Source organism: Saimiri boliviensis, chromosome 6 (assembly GCF_048565385.1).
Source record: "Saimiri boliviensis isolate mSaiBol1 chromosome 6, mSaiBol1.pri, whole genome shotgun sequence".
NCBI classification, from domain to species: domain Eukaryota; kingdom Metazoa; phylum Chordata; class Mammalia; order Primates; family Cebidae; genus Saimiri; species Saimiri boliviensis.
In genome coordinates, this window is record NC_133454.1 from 86,663,783 (window position 1) to 86,676,960 (window position 13,178).

At 50.0% G+C, this 13,178-nt stretch overlaps 1 protein-coding gene across 4 annotated transcripts in view; it reads right to left on the minus strand.

Moving 5' to 3' along the window:
• Window positions 1-12,685, minus strand: part of PLEKHA7 (pleckstrin homology domain containing A7) — a 248,434-nt gene extending 235,749 nt beyond the window's left edge. For all 4 annotated transcript variants that reach the window (XR_012518111.1, XR_012518110.1, XR_012518108.1 and 1 more), the window contains exons 1-3: window positions 12,562-12,685; window positions 12,379-12,455; window positions 12,228-12,285 (exon numbers count right to left, since the gene is read on the minus strand). Coding sequence is in view for 1 of the 4 variants with exons in the window: in XM_039471225.2 (XP_039327159.1) it covers window positions 12,228-12,285; window positions 12,379-12,455; window positions 12,562-12,647 (221 nt within the window). In the remaining 3 variants the exon portion in view is untranslated. The remainder of the gene's footprint in view (window positions 1-12,227; window positions 12,286-12,378; window positions 12,456-12,561) is intronic.
• Between the last annotated feature and the right edge of the window lie 493 nt (window positions 12,686-13,178).

Genomic DNA, 13,178 nt, shown 5'->3' on the forward strand with positions numbered 1-13,178 from the left:
GAGGCAAACCAGGGGCCACCCCTCACTCAGACTCACCCACTGTTAATATTTTGCCCCATTTGCTCTGTCATCCGCTCCTTCCCCACAACACAATTTCGCCCCACACCACTTAACCACTTAAGAGCAAATACCCTCAGTGTATATTTCCAATAAGGACATCCTTTAAATATCGGAATAGTTGAGCCATTGTTATTGGTCCAAACCAATTTTGAGTTGAGTTCTGCAGTTTGCATGCTCCTGACCCCAGCAATCCCAGTTCAAGGGCACCAGACTCCTGCAGCCACTGAACGCAATTGAGAATCAGAAGTCATGTCTCCACCCCACCTCATAGCTGTGTGGATGTCCAGAAGAGGAGCTCACATTTACTGGGCATTTGCTATGTGCCAGTAAATGTGGTACTACTACTTGCTAAACGCTTTCCATCAATTAACGCATGTAATCCTCACATTTCACCCCATTTTACTGGTGAGGAAGTAAGGCTTAAAGAGAGTAAGCAACCTGCCACGGTCAGGGAGCTGTACATGGTGGAGCTAGAATAAGAGGCTAGGTAGTCTGACTCCAGAGTCCCCATGCCTGGCTACTGTCTCTTTACACATGCTGTCACCCACATCAAAAACCCTTTTCATACATTTTTCTGCATGATGAAGTTGCCTAGCTGTGCTTTGGGCTTCAACGAAAACCAACATTGCTGCCCAGGCCAGTATCCAGGAGAGTGTAAGCAGGCTGGATGAGAAAGAGAAGTGATCAGGCACAACTCACAATGCAACACAAGCAAAAGACAATCCAAGGTTACCACAGCTGCTGCTGTTTTCCTGAAGGCCTCCTGTACATCCTGTTTAGAGACACAGGGTTCAGAGAGGCTAAAAAGCCAACAAGCAGTCTCCCCACACTCCTCTGTCACCTAAGACTTAACAGGGGACCTGGCCTTCCTCTGCCTGGACACACTTCTGTTTAGAACACAAAGCAATAAACGTGATGCATCTTGCCAAAGTATTGATTTGAAAGGAAGATATGAGAGAGGATTCCATAACAAATTAAATTGAGGGTAAAGTCTCATTTATTTTAGTCTGTGAATGAATTTTTGGACAGAACCAACAATTAATGGCGCTTCCTGCATCCAGTCTCCGAGGTGAGTTGCCTTCATTCTTTTCTGCCATTAGACCTGTGGCTGGAAAGTCTGAGAAGCCTAGTTATAAGGAACAGTATGTCCAGTCCTCTCCCTTGAACTTCGGAGAAGTTGAACTAATAGAGTACACAAATTTTTTTCTTTTTCTATCTTTTTTTTTTTTTTAATGCTGTTTCACTCTTGTCATCCAGGCTGGAGTGCAGTAGTGAAATCTTGGCTCACTGCAACCTCTGCCTCCCGGGTTCAAGCGATTCTCCTGCCTCAGCCTCCCAAGTAGCTGTGACTACAGGCACGTACCACCACACCTGGCTAATTTTTGTATTTTTAGTAAAGATGGGGTTTCACCACGTTGGCCAAGCTGGTCTTGATCTCCTGACCTCAGATGATCTGCCTACCTCGACCTTCCAAAGTGCTAGGATTACAAGCATGAGTCACCATGCCCAGCCCAGTATACAACTTTAGAGAAGTCACTTCTGAGCGACTACCCCTCTGAGCCCAAATTCCCACACTAAAAAAAATGCAGTAATTATGAGACAAACCAGAAAATGTTCATGAAATACTCTGTAAACGATAAAACATTAACTCAGAATATTTCTCATTTCAGAAAATTGAAAAGCAAACGTTTTGACAGCCATTTAAAAACAACAGGCAAATATAACCATATTCCTCCGTGTTTTTCCCTCTGCCAATATTTACTTAAGACACCGTGCCAGTTTACTGAGATGCTGCCGTCTTACACTGTGCTGTCCTCTGAAGACAGAAAGCAAGAGCAGGCACCTCACTGAACCGCCATATAGTCCACATACTGAGGCCGAAGGGCCACAGGCAATCTTCCCACAGCCCTCCGTCACCTCAGACGTAATAGGTGGTAAACTGGCATCTCCCTGCCCCCATGCACATTTCTGTTTAAAGTGCTCTCTTAATCTTTTTCCAAAGTTCTCAATTTAGGAAGCACCAAATTTACTCCCATAGACATCAAAAGAGAATGGGGGCTGGCGCCGTGGCAGGTGTCTGTAATCCCAGCTACTCAGGAGGCGGAGGCAGGAGAATCGCTTGAACTCAGAAGGCAGGGTTGCAGGGAGCCAAGATCATATCACTGCACTCCAGCCTGGGTGACAGAGCAAAACTGCATTTCAGAAAAGAGAAAGAGAGAGACAGAAAATGGAGAAGGTGCCATCAAGACACAAGAAACCTACACCTACCCATATCACATGGAAACACCTCTCCCCAAGCCAGCATCTGTCCTGTCTCTAAAATATACTCCTCTGGTGGTCAAAGAGCCTTAAGAAGCAACTTGCAACCATTTTTCTTAAAGAGGTTTCCTTAAGTTTCTTTTTGGAGATGTTTTGAGCCCGTGGTATAAATCAGCGTTCCTAATCCTTCCTTTTGCTTTCTAAACAACACTTACTGTTATTCCTTTCCCACAGAACCTAACATTTAAATCTGTGAACCAGTTTTTACCCTTGAAAATGCAACCAGGAAGTGAAATATAAAGCATGGGATTTTGCCAAAACTTGCCAAGCTGGGAGAACCTTTCTTAACCTTCAATGAGAGGGTTCAGAATTTCTATTTTAATGCATATGTAAGCTGCTAGTTTGCCAGAAATTCTTTGTGAGATTATTACCCCCAGGTTTGAAATAAAGTTTCTGGAACTGCTGTTCACAGCAACACCTCAATAAAAAAGATAACAAATAAGGCAGGGTATGGTGGCTCATGCCTGTAATCCCAGCACTTTGGGAAGCCAAGGTGGGTGTATAACCTAAGGTCAGGAGTTCGAGACCAGCCTAACCAACATGGTGAAATCCTATCTCTACTAAATTAGCCCAGCATGGTGGTGGGCACCTGTAATCCCAGCTACTTGGGAGGCTGAGGCAGGAGAATCACTTGAACCCAGGTGGTGGAGGGTGCAGTGAGCCGAGATCATGCCATCACACTCTAGCCTGGGCAACAAGAATGAAAGTCTGTATCAAAAAAATAAAATAAAATAAAAGGAGGCCGGGCAAGGTGGCTTATGCCTGTAATCCCAGCACTTCGGGAGCCCAAGGCAGGTGAATTGCCTGAGGTCAGGAGTTTAAGACCAGCCTGGCTAACATGGTGAAACCCTGTCTCTACTAAAAATACAAAAATTAGCCAGGCATGGTGGCACACACCTGTAATCCCAGCTACTCAGGAGGCTGAGGCAAGAGAATCGCTTAAACTCAGGAGGCGGAGGTTGCAGTCAGCTGAGATCGCACCATTGCACTCCAGCCTGGGCGACAGAGTGAGACTCTGTCGCGAAAAAATAAGATGACAAATAAGTGAACCAACAGGTTTGACATTCTACAAGATAAATTTCACTACCATGAAGTTCAACATTTATCTGGGGAGGAAAATATGGAAGACAGGACAGACTCCTTCCTAGGGGTGGCCCAGAAGACAGTCGGTTGGATGAGGGTGTAATTAAGGGCCACCTCCTGGGCCATCCTGTATTCATTGGCTTTCCGGCGGGCCTGCAAGGCCTGGTGCTTACAAGATCCCCACCTGAACATCTGTCACACTTAGTTCATCCTTCATTCTCCAACTCCCTTTAATTTCAGACTGAAAAATGGGTTGCTGAATACAAAACACACACACCCTCGATACTTGGCATTATCTTCAGAGCTAACCCTCTGAAGGACTCGTGCCTGGCCCCCACTCCCTGTCTGAAAGGGCCAGGTTCTTAACTGCCCACTCCCAGCCTCCTGGAGCCCCAAGCCCTGCCTGGGCTCCCTGCTCCTCCCCACTGCCCAGGGGGGCATGGACACAGGCACTTAAGCTCTATGGTGCCTTGGAGGGGGGCATGGAGGTGGTGATCCCTAGAATATGAGGTAAATGCACTGATATTCACATTAAAAATATTATATTCTATAATACAGAAATAACTATAAAATGTATGCTGACAATTTAAATTTAATTTTTCTTTATTTAGAATGACATTAAATAGCAAAAAAAAAAAAAATTTATTTATTTTTTTGAGATGGAGTTTCACTCTTATTACCCAGGCTGGAGTGCAATGGCACAATCTCAGCTCACTGAAACCTCCCCATCCTGGGTTCAAGCAATCCTCCTGCCTCAGCCTCCGAAGTAGCTGGGATTATAGGTGACTGCCACCATGCCTATAAATAGCAAAAAAATTTTTTCTTAATGACAAGTCAAGGGAAAGACTACAGAAGGAAGGACAAATTTTTGTATTTTAGTATCTTTTTTTTCTTTTTTTTTTTTTTTTTGAGATGGAGTCTCACTCTATGCTCTAGGCTGGAGTGCACTGCCGTAATCTCAGCTCACTGCAACCTCTGCCACCTGGGTTCAGGCAATTCTCTTGCCTCAGCTTCCTGAGTAGCTGGGGTTACAGGCACCTGCCACTGTGCTTGGCTAATTTTTGTATTTTTAGTAGGGATGGGGTTTCACCATCTTGGCCAGGCTGGTCTTGAACTTCTGACCTCATGATCCACTGCCTCAGCCTCCCAAAGTGCTGGGATTACAGGCGTGAGCCACCGTGTCCAGCCACCATTTTGGTATCTTTAAAGATGCTTTTTTTTTTTTTTTTTTTTTTTTGAGATAGATCCTTCTGTCACCCAGGCTGGAGTGCAGTGGCGTGAGCTCAGTTCACGGCAACTTCCGCTTTCCAGGCTCAAATGATCCTCCCATCTCAGCCTCCCTAGTAGCTGGGACTACAGGCATGTGCCACCATGCTTGGCTAAGTTTTGTGTTTTTGTAAGGATGGAGTTTTACCATGTTGCCCAGGCTAGTCTCAAACTCCTGAGCTCAAGCAATCCTCCCACCTTGGCCTCTCAAAGTGCTGGGATTACAGGTGTGAACCACCATGCCCAACCTAAAGATATTCAGTTGGTGCAAAAGTAATTGCAGTTTTCGCCATTAAAAGTAATGGCACTAGGGCTGGATGTGGTGGCTCACACCTGTAATCCCAGCACTTTAGGAGGCCAAGGTGGGCAGATCACGAGGTCAGGAGTTCAAGGCCAGCCTGGCCAACATGGTAAAACCCCATCTCTACTAAAGATACAGAAAATTAGCCAGGCATGGTGGCGGGCGCCTGTAATCCCAGCTACTCAGGAGGCTAAGGCAGGAGAATCAGTTGAATCTGGGAGGCGGAGGTTGCAATGAGCCGACGAGATCATGCCATTGCACTCTAGCCTGGGCCACAGGGCAAGACTCTTAAAAAAAAAAAAAAAAAAAAAAGTAATGGCACTAACCGCAATTACATTTGCACCAAGCTAACACTTTTTCTTTCTTCTTGAACAAGGAACCTTGCAGTTTCATTTTACACTGAGGCTCTGCAAATTATGTAGCCAGTCCTGCCCCTAGGACCTGCTTCAGGTCCTAGGGGAGGAGAAGGTCAGCCTTATTCCAAGCCTCAGGAATGTTTTTTCCAGAGTCTAGCTGCCCTCACTTAGGGACAGGTACCCACAAGGAGACAATACCTACATAGGGTGTCCCCATACAACCCCAAAGCTAAAACTGAGAAACCTGAAGCTGGAAAGAGTCTTGTGCAATCAGCTGGTTCCTGCCAGTACGCTTGTGCCAAGTCACAAAGGATGCAAAGGGCCCAGCCGCCAGAGAAGGAAGAGAGCCTGGTCCAGTAGCCAACAGGTACCCCAGTCCCCAGATGCAGAGCAGTGAGGAGATGAGATGAAGACGCCAGAGGAGGCTACTTGGGCCTCCACGGGGCAGCTTCCTGCTTTGAGCATTGTTCCCAACAGCAAATGACCATATCCAAGAAGCCTGGGTCTAGGCACCAGCCTTGACAGGCCTGTTCCTGTCTTCTTTCATCTTGCCCATTCTCCTCCACCCCAATCTCCTTCCCAGTAAGGAGTTTTCCAAGACCTGGAATACCTAGAAAATTCATTGGCTCTCCTTAAAACACTGCTTCCTCAAGAAATATCCAGTGCCTAACTCAGCTCCCAGCTCTGGCAGGGTGCCTAAGTCTAAGAAGCAGGGAACAAGATGCCTGTCTTCAAGGAACAGCCTTGGCGCAGGCAAGGTGGCTGAGCCCCTCTTCTCTGCCATCTCCTCATTGTCTGTGACCTACTGAACGCCTGCTGTAGGGGGAACACAACTCACAAGGTTCCATGAAACCCCTGAAGAGCAGCCCATTGTAACACTCTCCCTCCCATGGCCTCTTCTAGAAACTTCCCTCATAGGTCCCATGTTTGAAAAAGCTGTGTTTGCCAAATTGTACTTAATAATAATCAATGTCGCCGGGCGCGGTGGCTCAAGCCTGTAATCCCAGCACTTTGGGAGGCTGAGGCGGGTGGATCACAAGGTCGAGAGTTCGAGACCATCCTGGTCGACATGGTGAAACCCCGTCTCTACTAAAAAATACAAAAAATCAGCTGGGCATGGTGGCGCGTGCCTGTAATCCCAGCTACTCACGAGGCTGAGGCAGGAGAATTGCCTGAACCCAGGAGGCGGAGGTTGCGGTGAGCCGAGATCGCGCCATTACACTCCAGCCTGGGTAACAAGAGCGAAACTCCGTCTCAAAAAAAAAAATAATAATAATAATAATAATAATAATAATAATAATAATCAATGTCTTCAATTTTTTACTAATCAGAGACATGTACCAGCACCAATCAGCATAGGAGACCAAGGGGCACTGTCCTTCCAAGGTACCCCAATCCCCCAAAAAAAGTGAAGCTGGCATCTGAACCCCTGCTGTAGGGGGAACACAACTCACAAGTTTCCATGAAACCCCTGAAGAGCAGCCCAGTGTAACACTCTCCCTCCCATGGCCTCTTCTAGAAACAATGGCACATGGGCATTTATCTCCTTGAAGATGCATGGCCTGGGGTGGGAGCTACCACTACTACTGTGGCTATCACATATGGGACCAAAGACCTATGTTCTAGTCCCAGCTCTAACACTTCACCCACACCACTGAACCTTCATGGACTGAAGAATGGGATGATCCCTGCCGTCCTGCCTCCAGGGGCTGTTATAAGGATCAAATAAGAAAAGATACAGGAAAAAACCGTCTGCTAGAGGAATGTCGAGGATCACTGCAAGAGTCTATGTCTGTAAAATGGAACTAGTAATAGTAGCTACCTCATCAAACTATTGTGATAATTAAATCAATCAGTTAGAGAACAGTTCCTTGCATTTTTCAAAGACTCAAAAGATTAGGCTGTTATACAATTATTACTACTAGTATTGCTACTTCTGTTAATGACACTATTATCACAATTACTATTATGCCCTGCTACCCAGCTCAGGGATTCATAGTAAAGTAGAGAAGGGCTACAGTACAAGAAGTCTTTTTATTATTTATTTATTTAGAGACAGGATCTCACTCTACCACCCAGGCTGGAGTACAGCAGCACAATCATAGTTCATGGTAACCTCAGACTCCTGGACTCAAGCAATCCTCACACTTAAGCCTCTCAAGTTGCCAGAACTACCGAAGCATACCACTGCTAATTTTTTCATTTTTTGTAGAGATGAGGTCTCTCTATGTTGCCCAGACTGATCTTGAACTCCTGGCTTCAAACGATCCTCTTGCTTCTGCCTCCCAAAGTGCTGGAATTGCAGGCATGAGCCACTACACCTAGCCAAAAATCTTTTAAAGGGGTTATCAGGCTGGGCGCAGTGGCTCAAGCCTGTAATCCTAGCACTTTGGGAGGCCAAAGTGGTGGATCACCTGAGGTCAGGAGTTCAAGACCAGCCTGGCCATCATGGTGAAACCCCATCTTTAAAAACAAATAAATAAATAAAAGGGTTATCAGCATCACTTAGTCTAGAACTGGGACAACCAGCAGTGGATTCCTTATGTATTTTGTCCCTCATTGATGCAAAATTGAACAAAAAGTGCAGAAATTAAAACTGAAATTCATCTACCTAAGATCAAGCTTTTCTGCTTCAAGAAATGGACTCTGAGGCCAGGCACGATGGCTCATGCCTGTAATCCCAGCACTTTGGGAGGCTGAGGGGGGTACATCACAAGGTCAAGAGATCCAGACCAACCCGGCTAACACAGTGAAACCCCGTCTCTACTAAAAATACAAAAAAATTTAGCCGGGCATGGTGGCACATGCCTGTAATCCCAACTACTTGGGAGGCTGAGACAGGAAAATCAACTGATCCCAGGCGGTAGAGGTTGCAGTGAGCCAAGATCACACCACTGCACTCCAGCCTGGGCAACAGAGTGAGACTCCAACTCAAAAAACAAAAACAAAAAAAAATTAGGCAGTCATGGTGGTACACACCTGTAGTTCCAGCTACTTAGGGGGTGGCTGAGGCGAGAATCACTTGAACCCAGGAGGCAGAGGTTGCAGTAAGCTGAGATTGTACCACTGCACTCCAGCCTGGGCGACAGAGCAAGGCTATCTAAAAAAAAAAGAAGAAGAAGAAGAAAAGAAAAGAAATGGACTCTGGAGAATATTAAAACATCTGCTGGCTGGGCAGGGTGGCCTGCATCTGTAGTTCCAGCTACTTGTGAGGCTGAAGTGGGAGGATCACTTGACCTCAGGAGTTCAAGACTACAGTGAGCTATGATTGCACCACTGCACTGCAACCTGGGAGACAGAGAAGATTCTGTTTCTTAAAATGTTTTTAGAAATTATTTTTTTAATCTGCTAAATATGAGGAGTAACTGAATACATCCTGAAAAGCCTCATGCAACTTTCCTGTGCAAGGATCCATCAGGAAAAATAAAACCAACCGTGTCCATGCTTTGTCCCTCTCACTTTATGAGCCAAATTAGAGGACACGCTCTTGCCCTCAGCACAAAAATCAAACATTCAGAAATGCTCGTGGCAAAACTAAGAAATCAGACAACAGGAAAACATTGTTTATGCCCGGGCAGTGGGTGAGGAAGAGAACAATTACTCCCCAAATCTTAAGTCTCTCAAAAAATTGTCACAGAAGGAGGTCAGAAGTACAATCATCTGCTACAGGGCCCTGCCTTTGAGGGTAGGGAACACTCACACATTGCTTTCCCTAGGCCTGGGAGGAGTCAGCCAAGGCCCTGGGGGTAAGGGAGCTCACTGTCAGATAATCATGAGGGACCTCACAGACACATGGAAGAGTCAGCAAAGGTGTGGAAGGCTGTACTCCAGCCTCCAGAGTCCCACACACACCCTCACACACCAGCCCAAGGCTGCAGCTGGTACTTCGGGACACTGGCAGCCCTTCTTCCTGTCAAAATAATGATGGGCCCTGTCCCTTGGTGAGGCCAGTGAGATGCAGGCTGTGAATCCCAGCCTGCTCACCTTCTCAGAAACACTGCTTTGGTAAATACCCGGTCTCTTTCCCGCAGCATCGACTTCTCCCTCTCAATTGTCATTCCCATCACAACAAAACATGCTGCACAATCTCCCACTAAAAAAAGAAAGGAAAATCTTCCCTCAAGCCCACATCCTTTCCATTACTGGCTAACACCTCAACTCCACTTTGCAAGAAAACTACCTGTAAGATTTGCCTGATTGACTCCCCGTCTTCACCCCATATTTGATCTTCCACCTCCTCTAGTCAGACTTTGTCCTGCAAGGCCTCTGTGACCACGCATTCTCCTGGGGTTTCTCCTGTCTTCTCAGTCTCCTTGCTGGCTTCACCTCTCGCCCCTCTCAACACTGCTTAGACCAGGTGTCCCCAAACTGCGGCCCACGGGCCGCATGCGGCCCCCTGAGGCCATTTATTCAGCCCCCCCAGTGCACTTCAGGAAGGGGCATCTCTTTCACTGGTGGTCAGTGAGAAGAGCACAGTATGTGGCGGCCCTCCAACGGTCTGAGGGACAGTGAACTGGCCCCCTGTGTAAAAACTTTGGGGACGCCTGGCTTAGACCATCAGAACATCTCTCTTCTGTCTGTACTCTCTTCCTAAGGGATTTCATCTAATCCCATGGCCTTAAATAACATTATACTCAAATGGATCTCTTCCATCCTCTCTCCCCACCAAGCTTCAGATCACACATCTGATTATCTGACATACTCACATCTCAAATGTAAGATGGCAAAACAAAATCTCACAATTCTCTCCACCCCAAACTGGCTCTTTTCATCTCAACAGTATGAATGCTATCCACTCAGGCGCTAAGCCCTGAGGAGTCATCTTCACCTCTTCTCTTTCTCTCACAGACTTTATTCAATCCATCACGAAGGTGTGAAGAGCCTCCTTCCTAAACACAGCCTGAATGTGACCACTACTCCATGTCTCCTGCACTACTACCTCAAGCAAGCCTCTACTAACTCCTGCCTGGACGAGGGAACAGCCTCGGTGGCTCTCCTGCCCGCCCTGCAGTGGCCACCTACAATCCAGTCTCCTCACAGTGATGATTCTAAACACAAACCAAATCATGACACTTCCCTGCTTAAAACCCTCCATGGCGTTTCACTGGGATTAGAATAAAGTATGATAACTCCTCACCCTCACTCACAGAGCTTTGCAGCATTTACCCCTCTCCTACCTGTGACCTTTCCTGACGTCCTGTTCACCACACTCCAGCCACCTGGTCCTCCTGCTCCTTAAAGTCCAAGCTATCTTCTGCCGTAAGCCCTTGCCATGGCTCTTCGCTCTTCTTTGCCACCTCATCAACACATGATGTCTCCCTCTTGTCATTCGAATTTTACTTTAAATGTTGCCTATTCAGAAACGCCATTGATCTCCCAGTTCAACCAAGCCACTCAGTCACTCCATATCACATCACCTTATTTTAACTTTCTGCACAGTAGTAACCACAATCTGATATTATTCGTGTTTCTTTACTTATTTTCTATTCCCTTTTTCCCTCTCCCATTAGATTGCAAGCTCCATGAGCACCCAGAAGTTGCCTGTTTTGTTCCCAACGCCTAGAACAATGTGTGAACTTGTGGCGCACAGGAAAATTGTAATAATATCAACTGATGCAGTTACGAGCCAGAGAGGCCCACTGATAGCAAGACTCTGACGGCCCCAGCCAACTCCCCAACTTCATGCACACACGAGGCAGGTAACAGAACCGTAGCAAGGCTCTAGTCCTCAGATCTGTAAATCTCACCCAACGGTATTTTCAACTATCATGCAAGAACTCAAACCAGAAAAGAAGGTTCTGGGGTTATCTTGAAATAGGCTGCTTCACTACTGACTAAGAGTAGTAGTTCTGACTCACAGTCCCCAAAGTACACCCAGTACTAGTCAGACCACCGTCCGGACCTTTGGCTAGTTCATTCATTCGATGAACAAACATTTACCGAGTGCCTACTCTCTGTCGGGCACTGGGGCAAGGGGTCAAAGGCAGTTTCTGGCCTCCCAGAGCTCAGCAGGCAGAGGGAAACATGCTGCAACACAGGCGGTCGTCCGAGTGGGAAAGCAAAGCCTATACTGGCTTAGGAGCCTGACTCGCGCCTTCACTTACTGCCACCCAGTCTGACATGGACCGATCCTACAGACCCAGGGTAACCTGGCTAGTGCGGCAACACTCCCGGGCTTTTGCGGAAAAGTTGCCTCTGGACAAACAGAGACACCAGCGATCGCCGTTTTCAGCTCTGGCCGAAAAGACGCGGAGCGCTCGAGGAACGTCATTGGTTCACCAGTTCCAATCCCCTCCCCCTCCCTCCCCGCAGGCCCGCGCAGTGGATGGAGGCCGGGGGTGCGGTTCCGACTCCCCACGACCATCCCAAAACCTGCGGCCAGAGAAGGAGGCCTCCTAAGCGAGGCTCCCCGTCTCTCCCTCTCCCCACCCCAACCCCGCAGGCCCGCACCAGGACAGAACTCCTCGCTCTACTCCCCCTACCCGAGCCCAACAAGGTCCCGACACCCGCCTCTCCAGGCTGGGCGCAGCCGGAGATCCCCCCAGCGGGGAGGCGTGCCCGGCCCTCACACCAGCTCCCGAATCCCGCCGGATCGCAAGGTCCAGGGCGCAGAGTCTGTGCCCCTTTCCTGCGCCCAGGTCCCCAGCGTCGATGCGGCCCCCACCGCCTCCCTCTCGGAGCCCGCCACACAACTCGGGCACACAAAACCCGGAGTGCGGCCGCGGCGCAGCGCGCGCTAACGCGCCCAGGCCGGCGGGAGCAGAGGGAGGGCGGGGCGCCCGGCTGGAACCCGCAGGGACCCCCGCTGCACAGGTGCGAGCGCGGCGGCCCCACTCACTCACTCGATGAAGTAGCTGGCGCCCTCCTCTGTGAAGCCCTCCTCCCAGCCGCGGGGCAGGTCTGCGGAAACGCCAGAAAAGTCGGGTCAAACTTGGGCAGCCACGGCGCGCGCGCCCCCCGCCCCCGCCGCCGCCCCGCCGGCCCGGCGCCCACCTGAGCGGATCATGTGGCCGGAGTTGACGGGCTCCCCGGTGCGCGGGTGCAGCCAGGTCGTGCGGCAGAGCTGGTCGCTGCGGACAGAGAGGTGCACCTGTTAGCGCCGCCACCGCCCGCGGGGCTCCCGCCCGGCCCCCGCCCCCACCCGCGTCCCCGCGTCCTCGCGTCCCCGCGCCGCACTTGATGAAGAAGACGCGGCCGTCCCGGCACACGCCGTAGGACCAGTGCTCAGGTAAAGTGTCCCGCCCGACCGCCGCCGCCGCCATGTTCGCCGAGCTCGGAGCCGCCGCGGGGTGGGGGTGAGGGGGCGGGGGCGCGGGCGCGGGCGCGGGCGGGGGCGGGGGCGGGGGCGGGGGCGCAGCTAGCGCTGGGCCCGGCGGCGCCCTGGGGTGCTCCATCCAGGCGCGGGCTCCGTGGGACGCGATCGCCCGGCCAGGTCCCGGCGCCCGGAGTTCGCCGCTGCACCGGCCGGCCCAGCGCGGCCTTTGTCCCCGCGCCTTCCCCGCCCCCAGCCTGCTGGCCCCGGCGCTCCCCTTTGCCCCCGAGGCCAGGAGACCCGGGCGGGGCGGGGGGCCGCTGGCGGGCGCGCCTGGCAGCTTTGGGGCCCGGGCTTGGACCCGACCAACTCCGAAAACGCCGAGCGCCCGGAACGCTCAGTAAACCCCCGCCGACCCGCACCACCAAACTGCCGGACCCGGGAACTCCACTTGTGTGTGAACCAAGTTAACACCCAGGTGCCTGCCATATTCCCAGCCTCTGTCTTTTCTCCTGTAAGGTTAATCGAGTCTATGTGGGAT